At 56.6% G+C, this 18,491-nt stretch overlaps 1 protein-coding gene across 12 annotated transcripts in view; it reads right to left on the reverse strand.

The window, feature by feature from the left end:
* Window positions 1-4,418: 4,418 nt before the first annotated feature.
* Window positions 4,419-18,491, reverse strand: part of LOC143685201 (putative palmitoyltransferase ZDHHC11B) — an 85,116-nt gene continuing 71,043 nt past the window's right edge. For 4 of the 12 annotated variants that reach the window (XM_077162911.1, XM_077162916.1, XM_077162917.1 and 1 more), the window contains 11 exons: window positions 17,982-18,083; window positions 16,691-16,815; window positions 15,608-15,763; window positions 13,279-13,388; window positions 11,077-11,111; window positions 9,284-9,376; window positions 8,712-8,783; window positions 7,759-8,581; window positions 6,304-6,464; window positions 5,799-5,973; window positions 4,425-5,333 (listed from right to left, as the gene is read on the reverse strand). In XM_077162911.1, the coding sequence (XP_077019026.1) occupies window positions 8,284-8,581; window positions 8,712-8,783; window positions 9,284-9,376; window positions 11,077-11,111; window positions 13,279-13,388; window positions 15,608-15,763; window positions 16,691-16,815; window positions 17,982-18,083 (991 nt within the window). In that variant the 3' untranslated portion in view covers window positions 4,425-5,333; window positions 5,799-5,973; window positions 6,304-6,464; window positions 7,759-8,283. Of the gene's footprint in view, window positions 5,334-5,798; window positions 5,974-6,303; window positions 6,465-7,758; window positions 8,582-8,711; window positions 8,784-9,283; window positions 9,377-11,076; window positions 11,112-13,278; window positions 13,389-15,607; window positions 15,764-16,690; window positions 16,816-17,981; window positions 18,084-18,491 lie in introns of all 12 variants that reach the window. The other 8 variants (XM_077162913.1, XM_077162910.1, XM_077162912.1 and 5 more) reach the window with 5 other exon arrangements.

Below are 18,491 nucleotides of genomic sequence, written 5' to 3' on the forward strand. Positions count from 1 at the left end.
AGCTGCAAAGCCCAATGTGCAGCTCTCAGAGGCTGCAAATGGAGGGGCTGCATTCGCTTGTGGGGGTGATGCCTGCCCAGCGGCACAGCGGCTCACCCTTAGGGATGCCCTGGAATGAGGTGTCTCTTCCTGCCCCCCACCCCTGGCTGCTGCGAGGTGCAGTCCAGCCAAGCAGGAGCTGGGCTGCAGATCGCAGCTCCTGCACATTCCAGGGAAGGGGCCCAGCAACCCCCAAGGGAGAGAGGCGCCCCCTCTGCCCAGCTTCTGACCCCCCCAATGGACAGGCTTGGGAACAAAAATGGGCACTGTGCCAGAGAGAAACAGTGGTCTGAAATGGGGCAGCAGCACTTGTGCACTTCGAAAGGTCAGTCGTGCTGACGGGCGCGTTTCCTGATCCTGCCCTTTCTGAGCTCACAGGCAGGTCCCGGGGAGAGGGAAGGCCAGGGAGGCGGGCTGGGGGCCGGTGGGCACTCAGTTCCAGGACCGCCCAGACGTGTCACCAGGACAGACAGACAGCATTAAAGTCAGGCCAGGGCTGTGATATGTTCTGGAAGCAGGAATACAGGACAAGGGCCCCTGGGGGGCTCGGGGGGCAGTAGGGATGGGGAGACGGCATGGCCCCAGCCTTGGCTGATGCACCGCGGCCTCCAGCTTGCTGGTGCTGACCGAGTCCCGGCCACGGGTGGGCGATGACATCCTGCGTGGCACACACTGGTGTCTCTCCCAGGGGCTTCCCTGTGGGGACTATGAGAGCTGGTTAGGTGGCCTGGGAGCACTGTCCCCTCCGGCTTCTCCCCCATGCCAAGCACAACCCCTCCTCCACCTGGAGGTGTGTGCACACCTGCATGCTGACCAGTGGCCTTGCTGACTGCACGCCTCTGAAATGTCCACGTCGAGACACTGGGACATGCGTGTCACCCCCACCAAGTGACGTGTGAGTTGACCAGCACCGAGTCTCCTCGGTTCCTCTGTCGTCTTTCCACCCACCCTCCCTGGGCAGCCTAGTGCCCTGCCCGGCGGGTCAGCCTGCGCTGAAGGCAGTCACACGGGCAGCCGCATGTGCACCTGCCTCGCGTCTGCGTGTGAGCAGGTAGGTGCACACCGGGAAGCCGAGGGGCTGCTTCCCGTGCTGGGGGCACGTCCAGCGCTTCAGAAACTGCTAAAGAGACTCCCCAAGAGCTGGCCACGCGCTGCATCCCCCAGGCACAGCACCTCTCCTCCTGTCCCCACTGGCTCCGACTGAGGTTGACACCTGGTAGGGTGCAGTGGCTCTCCAGGCACACTGCACACCCAGCCGCCTCTTTTGGTCCAGTTCCTACTCACAGCTTTGGGCCAGCATTTCTAGGTGGCTTTTGTTTGTTTTCTCGTGGTGGCTTCTTCCGTCCCATAAGCAGTAGCTCTCTCCACTTGTTTGCATCTTTAATTTCTCAGTGACATTTTTTGTGGTTTCACTGTGTAGGTCTTGCATATTCTTTTGCCAAATTTATCCCTAAGTATTTCATATTTTTGATGCTAAAACTGTAAATGGTTTTTTAAATTTTATTTTCCAGTTGTTCATTGCTAGTATATAGAATTCACTTGATTTTTTGTATGTTTTGTATATTGCATGTGTGTATGCTTTTCTTGTCTCTTGCAATCTTGACAAGCTCAGTGATAAATTCTAGTGGCTTTTTTTGTAGATTGCATTAGGTTTTTCACACAGACCATCATAATGGCCTCAATAAAGGGAGCTTTACTTCTTCCTTTCTGACACGGTGTCCTCTGACGTCTTTCTCTGCTGTGCCTGCTGACCGTGGGCTCGGTCTGAGGAGACAAGTGTTCAGTCTTTTGCTCAGAGGTACAGTGTAGCTGCAGAATGTTTGTAACAGTCCTTTATCAAGCTCAGATTTGAGTTTGTGGAGAGTTTTAAAAAATGTTTTTAGAATCAAGAATAGGAGTTAGATTTTGTCAGTTTATTTTTCTGCCCTGCCCTGCGGGGGAGGCGGCTCCCGAGCTCTCCTGTGGGCGGCGGTGGGGGGCGGACAGCCGTGCTGCCTGGAGCAGGGACTGCCAGCCTTGGGGCACACGGGGCAGGACCCAGGCTGGGAGGAAACGGCCTCCTGGGTGTGGCGGTTCAGACCCATCTGTGTTCCAGAAACACATGTTCTTAAAGTTCATCCAGACTGCGGGTGGACCCATCCCGAGCAGGAGCTCCGTCGAGGTGGGCAGTCGGGGGGCCCATCAGGAGGGTCTTCATCCCGGCCTGGGGTCCTGTGTGAGGGATGAGACGCAGCCAGAGGGGGAGAAAGCCGGGGAAGGCGGAAGCTGGAATTGCAGGGCACCGGGGGAGGGGGCAGGGCCAGGGAGGCACACGCAGAGGGCAGGACAAGCCCCAGAAGGCCAATCTTGTGGGACACAGCAGTGCCCCAGGGTGGACTTTGTCCTGGCCGCAATGCCATGCACAGTCACGTCCTCATTGCTGAAGCTGAACCACTGTGTGGGAGCAGCCGGGAAGCTGGGACCCAGGGACGGGGGACACTCAGAGGCACGTCACAGGGGATTCCAGGGCCACCAGCACAGGCCCAAGGCTAGACTCCTGGGTGGAGGTCAGGGAGGCATCTACACTTGTATGCTTTTTCTCTTTTTCCTTCTTTGTCATTTTTAGTTAGTTCCTGGCATTCAAGGCAAGTTTAGTCAAAAGGCTAACTGCATACAAGTTTAAGGAGCAGACAGCCCAAAGTCTAAATTTCATCAGATATGACATTGAAATATCAAAACGCCCAGGATTCAATAAAAGATTACAACACATACAAAAGGAAGTGAGGGCTCAGGTAAATGATAAAGTAACGGGACTAGAAACCATCCATTGGGAGGACCAGACCTGGGACATACCAGGAAGGATTTTTTTTCAGTGCTCCTAAACATGCTCAAGAAGGTAAGGGAAATATGAACACAAAGCTAAAGGAAATCAGGAAAGCAATAGAGGAACACACAGAGAATATCCATAGAAAGATGGAAATTATGAAAAGGGAACATACAGCCCTGAGGACTACAGAAGCAGAAGTGAAAACTTCCCTCGAGGAGTTCTGCTACAGACTCAAGCTGGCCGAAGAAAGGATCTGTGAACCTGAAGCTAAGACGATGGAAATCATCCAGTCTGAGCAGCAGAAAAGTTTATGGTAATTGCACTGTGAAATGCCAAAGACAGAGAATTCTGGAAGTGGTGAGAGAACCAATGTGTCCTGCAGCAGGAAGCCTCGGTAAGACCGATTTCTGATTTCTTACCAGCAACCACGGAGCAGGACAGCATAGGATGACACGGAGTCATGGCACATGGTGAGAGAAAAAACTGCCAAGCAGGAATTCTATATGTGGCAAACCTGACTTTCAAAAATAAGGGAGAGTTTAAGACATCCCAGATCAATAAAAGCTGAGGGAATTTGTCACCACTAGAGCAAGCCTACGAGAGGTGTGAAAGGGAGTTCTGCAGATTGAAGGAAAGGACACCAGGCAATCGATTGAAGCTGCATGAAGAAGTAAAACCTCTGGTGACAATATGATAAGTTTTGTCATATTGTCAATATAGTAAATACAAATGCCAGTCTTATTTACTGTATTTTTGTTTTGTAACTCCACTTTTTACACCCTACCATCTAAAAGGGAAATTCAATAAAATGTAATGATCAATCAGGGTGGGCCATGATGGCTCAGCTGGCAGAGTTCTCGCCTGCCATGCTGGAGACCCGGGTTTGATTCCCGATGCCTGCCCATGCAAAAACAAACAAACAATCAAACAAATGCAATGATAAGCAGTGGTTCAGAACTCATAACATATGAACACACAATTTATGGTGAGAACTACACTAAGGTGGGATGTTTACTTTCCTAGGCTGCTCAAGCAAAGACCATTCATTGGTTTATGCAGTGGGAAGTTATTTACTTAAGGTTTTGAGGCCAGTAGAACATCCAAACAATGCATTATCGAGGACGCTGACTCCCTGACCCTGCTCTGAGTTGGTACTGGCCACCTTGGTTCTTGGCTTGTCCTGTGGCCAGGCACGTGGCCACCTGTCCTGGTCTCCCCCTTCTCTCTACTGCTTTGTTTCTGGCTGCTCCATCGGTACCTTTCTCTGTCTGAATTTCATGCTCATTTAACTGAAGCAGCCTTATCAGAAGGTCCTGCTTGCAATGGGCTCATGCCCACAGGGCTCAGTTAACTTCAAGAACATGTTTTTCTGGGGTATAGGAGCATAGCTGTGTATGCTGACATCTAAGCAAGTGAGAGAGCTGTAGATTCAGGGTGTTGAATTTAAGCCCATGGGACCCTCAAAGAAATTGCTGGAGAACCTGCAAGCTCATAGAGACAGAAAGAGGGTACAGGCTGCCAGGGTTGGGGCAGGGGGCATGGGGAGTTCATGAAAAATGGGGGTAAGGCATCTGTCTGGGGAGATGGGCAGATTCAGCAATCAAAAGTGGTGGAGGAATTTCAATAGTAGGGACGTGATGAACCTGTGAATGGCAGGCTTGGGAAAGATGGAAAGTTTATGTTGTCCTTATGATCCCACAAATGTTTTTAAAAATTAGTAACTAAAGATACAATGGCAGTTATGTGCAGCATGTGATCTTGAGCAGAATGTACCAGGGAGGAGAAGAGGCTTCAAAGGACATTTGCAGACGTGACAAATGTAGAATATGGGGAGTAAGGTTTATGGCCATGTTGAGAGTCTTGAACTTGCCCACTGCACTTGAGGAGGGCACATAAGTGAGCGTCCTTGTGCACAAGGAATGTACGAGGAAGTATTAGGTGTTCAGGCAGCATACAGCCTGTGCTCAAGTGTTCCAAAAAATGGGTAGAAGGAGTGAAGTCGTGATGCATGTGGCAACAGGACATCCTGGGGAGAGGGACTCGGTGGTTAGACTTACAATGTCCCGGGCTCCAATTGGAGTGATGGAAATGTTTTGGTAATGGATGGCGGTGATGGTAGCACGACATCGTGAATGCAATTATCAGCACTATTCAGAAATACGTATCTGAATGTGATTAAAAGGGGAAATGTAAGATTAAATATATGGTAACAAAGTAAACAAGTTTGTAAAAATCAATGGTACTATACTACACAGTGAATTCTAAGTTAAACCTCAGGTTTTATTTATTAGAACAATTATAAAAACATGCTGTCATCAGTTGTAACAAATGCTCCCCACCAGTGCAGGTTGCTGTTGGTGAGTAGTGTGTGGGAATCCTACTTTTCATGTGCGGTTGTTCTGCAAACCCACAGCTTCTCTACTAAAGGGGGGAAAGTGTATGTCACCAGGCTGTGGTCTCATGTCTCCTGTTTTCAACAAGTTTATACCTAGAAGGGCGAGACAACAAGTAAACAGATCATTAACTAAGGGTTAAGCGTACTTTAGGTGCAGGGCCCTGAGGAGGGAGTTACAGGAAAAAATGGAGTCATTTCCACCTGGAGGGCTGCAAATGCCTAAGAGGGAGCTGGGGGAAGCTGAGTCTGAGAGGAGAGCCACTGTTTTCGGGAAGATGGGAAAGAATATTCCAGGCTCCCTGAGAACCTGCTGGAGGGCAGGGCACCTCCAGGGCTCTCCTCCCCGGGTTGGGCAGGTATGTCCAAGGGAGAAGAGTTGGGCAGGATGACAAAGGCCCACCTGAGAAACCTCTGTGTCATGCTGACTTCACTTCACTTCTGTGGCTGATGGGATGGCTCCAAAGGATTTTAAGTGGGATCATAGAATAGTAGAAATGACCAAGGCAGCCAGAGTAGGGGATGGACATCAAGGAGTCAGGTAGTTAAGCAGAAACTTACCTGAGCTCAATTATCTCCTGATGAGTGTATTGGTTTCGTAGGGGCGCCTGACAAAAGACTGCCAAGCGGGTGGCTGAAGCAGCAGTCGTTTATTCGCTCATGGTTCTGGAAGTGTTACTGGACACAGGCCGTGGATTCACCTGCCCGATGCGCTCAGTAACCAATTCCTGAGACGCTGGGGTTTCAAAGAAAGAGTTGATTACTACACGTGTAGTAGGAGAGCAGACAGCCCAAAATCTGTCCCCCTGAACAAAGGGGATTTGAGGGTTTTAGGGATCCTAACAAGGGGAGATGAGGTCATTTCAGATAGTAAATTCAATGCAGGCTATAAACAGGGTTAATAGTAAGTTCAAAACAGTAAAGGAGACGCTATTCAACACTGTTAACAGAAGTCAACATAAATTCAAAGGGAAGGAGGCAGAAGTTTCTATCTTTCAATGGCAGAGCTTAGTGGGTGATTTATAAATGTAAGGGACCAAGGCTAGTTCACGGCTGTCCTCCTTACCATAAGGCCAACTAAGAAAATGACCAGATCAGGGGCATCGTGGCTCCTATGTCCCAAAGGCACCAGACAGGAGAGAAGGGCTTTTACCATCCTTTCAGATATCCAGACATCTTAAGCACAGTTTAGGACTTTCAGGTATTCCCCTCTGTCTACACCAAATCCTGCAAAAGCAAAAGGAACATCTACATAATGACTCCATAATCAAAATCACCCCTTAAATCCTGATTTCTCGGTTTAGAAGCCTAAAGCCTGCAGGGCCGAGCTCCATCCAAGGCTCGAGGGGCCCTTCCTGCTCTCCAGCTGATGGTGACCAGGTTTGCCTGGCTTGTGGCAGCACCCCTGCCGCTCTGCGCCGTCTTCACACACCTGCAGTCCAAAGTCCCCTCTTCTTATAGGGGCACCAGTCCTTGTTGCCTCAGGGCCCGGCCTAATCCAGCAGGGCCTCATGTTTACTTGGTTATATCAGCAAAAATTGCAGCTTCCAAATTAGGTCACCTTCACAGATACCAGAAGATAGGAATTGAGCATAGCATTTGGGGAGCATAATTCAATCCACACACAAAAAAGCATTATGTGGATGGAAACAAAATTTGAGGGATAAATATTCAATAGCAATTCTAAGAAACTACTATGTAGGAAAAATTATTAAAATCCAGTTTTATACCACTTTAGACATACTAAATCAATTATTATTTTAAAAAGCAGAAATAACAATTGTTGGCAAGGATGGAGAGAAATAGGAACCCTTGTACTTTGCTCATCGAAATGTAAACTGATGGAACAGCCAAAAAATTAAACATAGAGTTGCCATGTGACCTGACAGTTAGTTCCACTTCTAGGGTTACACTAAAAGGACTGAAAATAGGGGTCCCAACAGATATCTGTAAACCAATGTTCATAGCAGAATTATTCACAGTAGCCAAAATGTGGAAGCAATCCAAGCGGCCACCAACTGATGACTGGATAAATAAAGTATGGTCTATACTTGTAATGGAACAGTACTCAGCCATGAAAAGGAATGACCTTCTGATACAAGCTACAGCATAGATGAGCCTTCAAGACACTGTATTGTGTGAAAGAAGCCAAGACAGAGAAGGAAAAATATTGTGTTATTTCACTTATCTTTAATACCCTGGAATAAGCAAATATAGAGAAATGGAAAGCACATTACAGGCTACCAGGGAATAGGGGTAGCTGAAGGATGGGGAGTTGTTGCTGAATGGGTACAGACAATATTCTGTCGATATTATGAGTGCAATTAATATCACTGAATTGTACACATGAGAGTGGTTAAAATGGGAAATTTTATGTTATATATGTGTTTTAGTTTGTTAAAGCTACCAGAATGCAATATACTAGTAATAGAACAGCTTTTAAAAAGGGAATTTATGAAGTTGCGATTTACAGTTCAAAGGCTGTGAAAATGTCCAAATTAAGGCACCAACAAGAGGTTACCTTTACTCAAGCAAGGCTGATGCCATCTGGAACCTCTGTCAACTGGAAAGGTAAGTGGATGATGTCTGCTGGGGTCTCTGGCTTCTGGACACCTCCGTCAGCAGGAGGGCACAGGTAGGCATCTGCTAGCTTCCTCTCCCAGCTTCTTCAAAGGCTTCCCCAGGGGTGTTTCCTTTCCGCCTCTCCAAACAAAGGCCCCAGGAAGGAGGTCTTCGGCGCCCTTCATGGGCCCAAGTGGGGCAGGAGGTGGGCACGGCTGGGGGCAGTAGGCGAGGTGCGGGTGGTGCAGGGCCCAGGGTAGGCACCGGTCAGTGGCAGGTCGGGGTCTGGGGCCTGCTGTGGCCATGAGCCCAGCATGGATGTGGGGACAGCGGGGGTGAGCTCCGGGCACAGGGGACACCCCCACTTGTGGCCTCCACGTGGCGTGGCGAGGGGAGTAGGCATGACACGGGGCCAGGGAACGATGTCCCCAGCAGCCCGGGGAGGCCGTGACCCCGAGTCCAGCGTGGGCTCTGCCTGGTGGCGTCACTTCTCCTCACCCGTGGGAATAACCACGGTCTCATCCAGGTTCAGAACAGGGGACAGGTCAACCCTGACCTCACCCTGGGCAGCAGGTGAGCCTGTGGCCTGGCTGGACGGCTTGTCATCACCAACAGCCGCGTCCCCACCCTCAGCCTTGGCCCCTTTGGGCTCAGGCAGGGGTCCCGCTGGAGGCCACACCCCTCCTGGAAGCTGGGGTTCGAGTTGCGGAGTAGGGGCCACTCCAGGGCCTCTGAGTTGAAGGACCACATGTGGCCCTTGACCAGAGTCGGTGACTCGCGTCCTGCAGCAAGAAACATGGGGGTGAGAGGCTTAGGGGGGTCTGCAGAGGCTCTGTGCGGGGCACGGGGGTCCCGCTTTAGGGAATCCCCCTTGGGCAGACATCAACATGACCCACACCGGGAATGCCTTACCTGTGGCCGGGCTTGCGGGCCCAGCACCCTTGCTGACCACAGCCCCTGCTTCCACACTGCTCACCTTCCACACTGCGCAGAGACACACGTGCAAACACTCCGTGCAGGTGACCCAGCCACAGGGGCCCCCGGGCAACAAGAGGGCCTTGTGGATCGAGAGCTGGGCCCCCGGACCCTGTGTGGTCTGGGCAGCGAGGCAGGGGCCTCAGATCGCTGCCCCTCGAGTGGGCACCATGGTGTGGCCGCACTGCCCTAGGCTGGCCGCTTGCTCAGAATGTGCATGGGGCAGGGACGCGGGCTTGTCCAAGTGGGTAAGAAGGTCTCGAGGCGGCCAGGAGGCCTGTCTGGGTCCCCAGCACGAGTACAGGGGGGCAGGGCAGAGGACCACAGAGGTCTCAGGGGTGGGGCTGGGGCCTCAGTGGTCTTGATGGGGGCAGGGCTGGGGCCCCCACTTGTCTCTGGGGGGGTTGGGCCTGAGGCCCCTTGTGATCTCGGGGTAGTGGGCTGGGGACACCAGTGGTCTCCGTGGGGGGACGGGGGCTTGGGCAGCTGGCAGTGTGGCCTGCACTCACCTGCTAGGACCACGAGTCCCCGGGTGGACCTTGTTCTTCAGGCACCGGCTCAGGGTGGGACGACAGGACAAAACCTCCGTGGGTGTGTCTCCACTAGGAGGGAGGAGGGGGAAAGGGGTAACGTGTCAGCAGTGTCCACTCTCAGTGGGACGCAGAAAGCACACAGGGGTTCACCCTGCATCCCGTCAGTGGAGCGCATTCCCAGGTGGGAGGACGGCCCGCCCTGGACGCAGGACATGACCGAGGGACAAGAGCATGCAGTGGGCCTGACCTCAAGACCCAGGCATCGTGGAGCCAGGAAAAGGGTCAGGGGGACAGGCAGCCCAGGTCCCTCCTCGGGGAGGGGGCGGCCAGGAATCCAGGGCTAGCTGGACGCCACTAGGGGCCACCTGGGCAGGGGGAGGGTCGCCGGCCGAGGTCCTGGACTGGGCAGTGAGGAGTCCTTTAGGGACAAATGGGGTCATAGAAGGAGCAGAGGTCGCCGCGGGGGAGGGGACCATGGCCCTGGGTCACTCGGGAGCGGGGGACAGGACGGCAGAGGGTGGACAGTTGGGAAGGGGCCGTGGACAGTTGAACTGCGCAGGCTGACGGACTTTGCGGGCCCCACACTCCACGGCGGGCGGCCCAGGCAGTCACGGCCACCCCAGATGCAGAGAGGCGAGGACGGGTCCCTGAGCCCGGAGGCCTCCCGCTTCTGGCCTCCACATGGCACGGTGTCCGGGAGTGACCGTCCCCAGCAGCCCGGGAAGGGATGCAGCCCCGAGGCCAGCGTGACCTCTGCCTGGTGGGACCCTGCATGGAGGCCCTGCCTCGCCCACCCAGACCTCTGACCCTCAGAAACGGGGGTGACCAGTGGGGGTTGCTGAAGCCACTCATTGTGGACCTTTGCCATGTGGCAAAAGAAGCCCGTCCAAGCCCCTGGGGGGCCCTGAGCCGAGCGAGGGCCTTTCCGAAGAGGCAGGAAGCCCCTTTGCAGGTGGGGCCCACACCGGCCACAGCCCCAGGCCAGTGTTCCTGCACGCGTTCCTCTGGAGTGTCCCCAACAGGCGCCAGACCGGGGGGGCCCCTCCCCGAAAGCAGCTGACAGGGACAGCAGAAAGAGACCCCAAGGCCGTTGGAAGGGCGACCCTGACTCCCGTCCCACGACCCCGGGGCACTGACCGCGTGGACCTGCCCTGGTGTGGCGGCGAGCCATCCCCACAACGCCCCCTTCCTAAGAGGTAGGGCTACCAGCCACAGTGCACTCAGCCAGGGCTCCTGTGTGTGGCCGGCCCTGGACACAGGTCCCACTGCCGGCCTCTGAGATGCAGAGGGGTCAGGTGACCCTCCTCCAAGTAAGCGGGTGTGGGGGACCCAGCTGCTGGGCCAGGGGGAAGGCAGGCAGCCAGATGAGGGGGAGGCGGGTCCTGGGGACTGGGGGGCCAGGGGGAAGGCAGGCAGCCAGGTGAGGGGGAGGCGGGCCCTGGGGGCCGGGGGGCCAGGGGGAAGGCAGGCAGCCAAGTGAGGGGGAGGCGGGCCCTGGGGACTGGGGGGCCAGGGCACTGTGGGGAGTGGGGCGGGCAGGGCCGAGGGGACAGTGACTGCCCGTGGCTGCAGACGGGGGCCCGTCGGCTCAGGGGACGGGCTGGGGTCCATGACCCAGGCGGGAACCATTGTCCTTTCCCCTCATCCTGTCCTCCCATTACTTCAACCTCCCAGAGTCAATGGCCTCCCCTTCCTCGGCAGACTGGGCTGGGATGGAACCAGCTGTTCTGCAGAAAGGGGAACGCACTCCAGGAAGCTCTCAGACTGACCTGCGATCAGATGGCCTGGCACCCTCGTCCTTTCGCTGTGGGGACAAAGGAAAATGCATCCAGTGAAGCACGTTGTCAACACGGGCGTTTTCTCACCCCACATGCACGCCCATCGTTGATCAGTTCGGAGGAGCAGCCCTCACAGGTTTTCACCAGCAACAGGCTGCACCCCACGAGGTCCGCAGGCCCCGCCTCGGTCTCCCTGCTACCACCACAGCCCCCGAGCCGCGGCGAGACCCTGGGGGCTGGGGGCTGACGGGGCGGTGGCGACAAGGGTCCGACACCAGCAGCACCCTGGGGCTGGGACCTCACACCAGGCCAGGGCGGCCTCCCTGGGCTCTTGCCGCCCCCGGGCTCTGGCCCTGCAGCCCCAACCGCTCTGGGCTGGGTGTCCCCAGGCCGTCCCAAGGAGCCTGCCGGGCCAGGGCAGCCCCGTCCTGTCCACACCTGCCCTGAGGAGACGCTGGGCCCCACAGAGCCACCCCAGGTGAGGGGCCCCCTAGAGCACCCAGTGCCACCCTCGCACGTCCCCTCCAGGCCCTGCCCCGGGAGCCCCCTTCACAGCCCAGAGCCCTTCGCTGTCTCATAGGGCACATTTGGCAGCAAATTCGGCTTTGCTTATCTGGGATGCCTCATCCTCTGCTCTGTTCCACTTCTCACTGGACACAAGATTACAGAAGACGCTGCAGTTGGCGAAGACAGCACAGAGTCCAGTTTCCCTCCCCAGTGTCCCTCCTGCCAGCATCTCAGGTTCCAGGTGACTTTGTCCAAAATAAGGTGTCTGACTTTGTCCAAAATAAAGTGTCGCTGTCGTTACAATACTGCAAAGTGGGTGGGGTCTGGACACATGCCACCATCATGTCCTCCTCAGGTCGAGCGGTCAGTCCAGGATGCCGTGGGCGTGGAGGAGCCGCGTCTCCTGACAGCCTTCGTGACTGCCCTTCTCACACCTCCCAGCCTCCTTCCACCTGTCGTCCCCTCTCACCCGTCCTCACCTCCCAGCTTCCTTCCATCTGTCCCCTCTCACCCGTCCTCACCTCCCAGCTTCCTTCCACCTGTCCACTCCTCACTTGTTCTCACTTCCCAGCCTCTTTCCATCTGTCCCCTCTTCACCTGTCCTGAACTCCCAGCCTCCTTCTACCTGTCCACTCCTCACCCGTCCTCATCTTTCTTTACAGATTTGAAGGTCTTTTTTCCTGATTCTAAAATCCCTCAGTTTGAGATTTCCTGATGTTTTTCCTCACATTGGACTGAGGCTGTGGGTTTGGGGACCAGCCTGCTGAGGCGAGAGCCTGTCCAATCCACCCTGCCCGGCTGCACACTGACCACGTGTCCTCCCGCGTGCTGGCCTTGCCAGAAATACCTGCAGACACGCCTGCAGACATGCACACACAGCTGCAGACATGCACGCACACCTTCAGGGATGCATGCACACCTGCAGACATGCACACTCACCTGGAGACATGCACACACTCACCTGCAGACACGCACACACACCTGCAGACATGCACGCACACCTGCAGACATGCACACTCACCTCCAGAGATGCATGCACACCTGCAGACATGCACACACCTCTGCATATATGCAGACACATCTACAGACATGCACATACACCTGCAGAATGCACCCACCTGCAGACATGCAGACACACCTGCAGACATGCACAAATACCTGCACATATGCACGCACACCTGCAGGCATGCACACACACCTGCAGACATGCATGCACACCTGCAGACATGCACACTCACCTGCAGACATGCACGCACACCTGCAGACATGCACACACACCTGCAGACATGCACGCACACCTGCAGACATGCACACTCACCTGCAGACATGCACGCACACCTGCAGACATGCACGCACATCTGCAGACGTGCATGCACACCTGCAGACGTGCACTCACCTGCAGACGTGCACGCTCACATGCAGACATTCACACTCACCTGCAGACATGCACATACACCTGCAGACATGCACACTCACCTGCAGACATGCATGCACACCTGCAGACATGCACACTCACCTGCAGAGATGCATGCACACGTGCAGACATGCACTCTCACCTGCAGATATGCAACACACCTGCAGATACAAGCCTCTGCTCATAGTAAAGCTGAGCAGCATGGATGTGTTCCCAGTGCATGGCACGTGGGCAGTGCCCACAGTACCCATGAAGAGAAGGCACAGACGTACCTGAGGAACTCCCTCCTCCATGTTCACGGATGGGTCTTTCTGTTTTGTGGATTTTGCCCCCTCGTCCTTGCCCTGAGTCATGTACTGGTACGTGGTCATGTGTTTTCTCACTAGGGAGAGGAAGGAGGACAGGAGCAGATGGTTACCATGGACATGGGTGGCCAAGCCCAGGGTCCACTCACCCAGGGAGTGGGGAGCAGGGCCCCTCACTGGAGTTCTCTTCCACACAGGTCCTGAGGATGCTCCTTACAAAATGTGAGCCGGGACACTGCAGTACTAGCCACACACGTGTAAACTATGAGGGCCATACAGGTGGTTGGCTGTGGCCTGTCAGGGTACCTGGGCTCTGTCCAACTGGGTCTGGAGACTGGACAACTTGCCTATGGAGTTTCATTTCCATGGCTGGAATTCTATTGGGTGTTTCCTAATCCACCTGTTCTTTTTTCATAGTGTCCTGTTCTTGTTGAATAGATGTTACTCTTTTCCCTCTTTGAACTCTGTGAACTGATGGTAAAAGCTCTGAAGTGCTGCACTTTCTCTGCTCTTGAAAGGTGCAGGGAACTCACTGCTAGGCCTCCGGACCCTTCTGTGGTGTTGCTCTCCTACCTGTCACTTGTTCTTTTGCCGATGATCTTGTTCTTGGTAAATACTGTTCTCAAACATGAACCCTGGTGGAGGGGCATCTTGGTGTAGTTTTCACTGACCTCTCTGCAGGTGGAGCCCCTGAGATTGTGCATCCCCCCACATTTCCCTGTCAGGACTCCCTTTGCTGTCATGATGCAAATTTGGATCTCACACCTGGCTTATGGCTCTGCCTTTATTGGGGCAGGGACAGTGGGTATCGACTTGTGGTGCCCCTTCACTGGTAGGCAGCTCTTCATGGTGTTCGGCTACTTTCAGGGGCTTAGAAACGGCTCCCACCTTTGGGGCCTGAGGTGCTTCCTGAGCTGCCCCCCCTGGGGATGGCACCCCAGGATCTCTGACATCAGGGCCTGCTCCCCAGCCTGACTCGGAGCCCTGGTTGCGTTTGCACATCTGGTCCCCTCCCTTCCTGGCTGTGAGCTCAGCCATGTCACTTCACCCACCTATTGCTGTGCTCATTTGCATTAAGTGAACACAAAGCTACAGTTTATGCTTACCTAAGTGCGTGTGCCTGTGTGTGTGGGAGCAATGTCAAGTTCTCAAAGGTGCTGTGGCTTGCTTTTAAGGGTAAGGAATCTGGGGTTCAGAGAGGTCAGGAAAGCACCCCCATCCTCTGAGGCAGCAGCCAGCAAGCAGGGGTTTTCCTGGGGCTGGTTGACAAAGGGGCTGGGCTGCCCTCTCCAGGTGGTGTTAGACCCAATTCTGTGTCCTGTCACGGGGTGAGGGGCATTCTGGGCTATGGGCCTGGGCTGGACACTTGCCCAGTGTCTCGCCGCCTGTGGGCCTAGGCTGGACATTTGCCCAGCACCTGGCTGCCCATGGGCCTGGGCTGGACTTTGCCTGAGGGCCTCATCACCGCCTTAGACACAGCTGCCGCCCTCCTGAACAGGCAGGTCACAGCCTGCTCGTCTCTGACTGCTCTGCCCTCTGAACTTCAAGGAGTCCAGGCTGAAATGCTGGGGTTCAGCATGCTCCCTGAACCCCAGCACCTGCCCAGGAGCCGGTTCGTGCCTTTTGTGGCTGCCTTCCTGTGCCACAGGCCTCTTGGCTGGGTGGGGATGCCCACAAGGACACAAGGCCAGGGTGTCGCCAGGACCCTCACATGCAGTACGGGGCAAAACACAGTTGTAGAGGCGCCGAGGTGCAGGCAGCCCCCCGCCCTCCTCTGATTTCCTTCATCGCCAGGTGGCATGCACATTCGGCCATGTTTTCATACTGAAGCTCTTTTCCCGTGTTTCTCTTGCAATCTGCCTTGGGTTTGACGTGGCTAACCTGACCGCAAGTCTCAGTAAAGTGTGAGAAGTACAAGGCTCAACTGAACTCTGAGGACAGGGGGAAATAAAGTCCCAGGAAATGCTGTGGTTATTTCTGAAGCTCAGTACCTGCGGCAGCCGGGGTGGATGCTCCAAGAGAGGACAACAGGTGTGGGCGCTGCTGCCCAGGCCACCCCCACCCCCTGCACATGGACAGGACCCAGCCGGTGTGACTGGTGGGGTCAGCAAGACATGCCCGTGCAGGGACTGTGCTGACACGTCCGAGTTGAGGGCCAGCAGCCCCTCCCTGGCACATCAGCCCCATCCTGTGTCTCCCCTGTGTGCGAGGGTCTCCGAGGACAGAGCCAGGAACAGACACTTGCTGGGGCTCATGGGGGACCGAGGGCCGGCCCAGCGCACCGGGCGGTACCTACGCAGATGCATGTGGAAGATAAGCAGCTGCCCCAGCATCACGAGGCTGACGGCGTTCAGCAGGAGCACAGCCACCAGCAGTAGCAGGAAGACAGTGGTGTTGGCTCTCACCGCAAAGCCCGGCAGGAACAGCAGCCACACCGCAGGGTCCGGGATGTCTGATGGGGACACCGGTGAGAATGACTACTGGCCCCAAGCCTCAGGGGCAGGGCCCTGGCCGGGAGTGTCCTGGGCCCTGGGACAGCAATCGGGGATGGTGCTAGATGCCTCCAGCCCCCTCCTGCCCGGCTCTGTGAACTCTGGCCTGTCCAGTGACAGCCAGGTGGTGCTCGGTGCCACAGGGAGCCAGAGGCATAGGAACCCTGTGGATCTTTCCAGAACAGGAGCCTGGGGACTCCAGACTGTCCTCGAGGCACCGTCAGGAACCCACCTGGGGCAGGGCATTGTCTTTCCATGCCTGACTGGCCAGCACCCGGCCCATGCCCAGCTCCTGCACCTGAGCAGGTGAGCACGATGACGGGCCTTGGCCACGTCCACCTCCTGGCACCTGCCCTGTGGGTTCTGACTTGAACCCACATCCTGGCACCTGAGCAGGTGAGGTCTGAGGCTGGATCCCAACCTGTGCCTACCTCTTGGCACCCGGATGGGTGAGGGTGCTAGGTGCCGACTATGCCCACCTCTTGGTACCTTGGCAGGTGAGGTGGCTGGGTCCTGCCCCACCCACCCATTGGCACCTGGGTAGGTGATGGACAATGCTGTTCCTTGGCCACTCCCATCTCCTGGTATCTGGGTAGGTGAGGGCCTATGATGGGCCCTGACCTTCACCCACATCCTGGCACCCTAGCAGGTGAGGTTTGAGACTGGGCACTGGCCTCGCCCACCTCCTGGCACCTGGGCCCGTGAGGGGGACCCTGGTCTCGGCTTCTGGCTCAGGGAGCACCTGGGAGGAGCATCAGAGCACCTTCCGGCTCCACCTGCCCTGCTCCACCACCCAGCCCTACAGAGAGGCCTTGTGCCCGTCAGGCGGGGGTGCCCCTAAACCCAGCAGCGTCCATGGAGGGTACCCCGACGAGGCAGCAGCGCACCTGCAAAGTGGGGATCTGTGCGGAGGTGCCGATTGTCCACACAGCACTGGACCAAAATGTACCCGAACACCACCATCAGGCACAGGAGCCCCGCCACGGCCGAGACCACGGAGCTGAAAAACCACCTGCAGGAAGGAGCCCGTGCTGGGGCGGCCACGGCCACGGGCCAATCCGCAGCCCAGACTGCGTGTCCCGGGCCGCCCTGAGGGCCCCTGAGCCTGACATCTGTCCCCAAGAGCCTCCCTGTGTTTCCCTGCCATGGCAGCACCCCGAGAGCAGCCCTGGAAGCCGGCCCGGGACTGCGTGTCTTCTGCGGGGAGCCCACCGCCCTTTCCAGACTGCGGGGAAATGTCTTTATCCTGGTCTGCAGGCGGAGGGTCACCCGTGAGCCCTGGGGCCTGTCCCTCGGTCCCTTCCAGCACCCCTGGGCAGCCTGTCCTCGGATGCCTCCTGCACTTGGGGAGCCCCTAACGCTCCCTGCCCCTGCTTGGGCCCTGAGCCCATCCCCTTAGGCCACCCCCTGTGCACAGGGACCATCCCCTCTGGCCACCCACTGGGCACTGGGACTGTCCCCTACAGCCACCCCTTGAGAGCTGGGCTGTTCCTCTGGCCGTTCCTTAGACACAGGGCCCTTGGGGACCTTTAGCCCCCTGGACCCCACAGAGATGACCAGCCCTCTGGGCTCCAGCCATCAGGACCCTCCTCCCGGCCATGATTTCCTTTCCCCCATTTGTTTTCTCAGTGGCTCTGGGGAGCTGATGGTCATGGGGCCGAGTCCAGTGACAGCCGCTCATCCCCTTGGGGCTTGCAGGGGACATGGCAGCCCAAGGTCCTTCTCCAGGAGGCCAGAGCCGCAGAGGCTGTTGGCGCTCCCAACTTGACTTGGCATGTCCAGGACCTGCCCCATGTCAAGGCTCAGACCCCACCCAAGGAGACCCCAGGATGGGTACACCCAGCTCACGCGGGTGGGGAAATGGACACAGGCAGCAGTCCCTATGGCCCTCCGTCCCGGCGCCCGCCCAGCCTCAGGCCTCCCAGCCCAGCAGCCTGGCCCCCCGGGGCTGCTTCCTCCCTGGCCCAGCCCTGGCTTGCAGCCTTCCGCCCACCCCTGGCCAGGCCCGCTCAGGCCCCCAGCCCTGACCAGCAGCCCTCCCCCTTTCCCCAGCCCCCTGCTGGTGCTCCCCTCCTTCCCCCAGCCCCCACCCCACCTTCCCCCCTCACTCCCGCCCCCAGCCTCCCCTTGACGCTTTCCCTCGCCCCCACCCCCCGTAGGCCCATCCCCAGGGCTCACCAGTAGTTCCTGCTGCCCACACAGTTGTTGAGCCACTTGCAGTGGTGGTCGAAGTTGGACACGCACTTGTTGCAGGCGCGGCAGTGCTTGGCCTTCACGTTCCTGGGAGGGCATCGGGGAGCTCAGGGTGGGCCAGGGCCAGGCCTGGGGCGCAGCCCCATTCCCGATCCTTTGTACCCCCAAGCCCCATTTCCTCCTTTCCGTCCACTGCCCCACTCCAGTCCCATTCCCCACTCCCATCTCTCCCCCAACTCCACTCCCATCCCTTCCTCCACTCCTGTCCCTCCCTGACTCCCATTCCCTCCCCCCCCCGTCCCATCTGCCAATTCCCATCCGATCCCGTCTCCCCACTCCTGACTCCTTCCCCTTGCTACCCCACTCCCACATGTCTCCTCATTCCCATTCCACATTCCATTCCTGTCCTTTTCCCCTCAGTGCCCCAGCCCCTTCCACTCCTGTGGTTTGGCCATGTGAACTCCAAGTGGCTGAGTCTCCACAGGCTAGGGGAGA

The sequence above is a fragment of the Tamandua tetradactyla genome, chromosome 5 (assembly GCF_023851605.1).
Source record: "Tamandua tetradactyla isolate mTamTet1 chromosome 5, mTamTet1.pri, whole genome shotgun sequence".
Taxonomy (NCBI): Eukaryota; Metazoa; Chordata; class Mammalia; order Pilosa; family Myrmecophagidae; genus Tamandua; species Tamandua tetradactyla.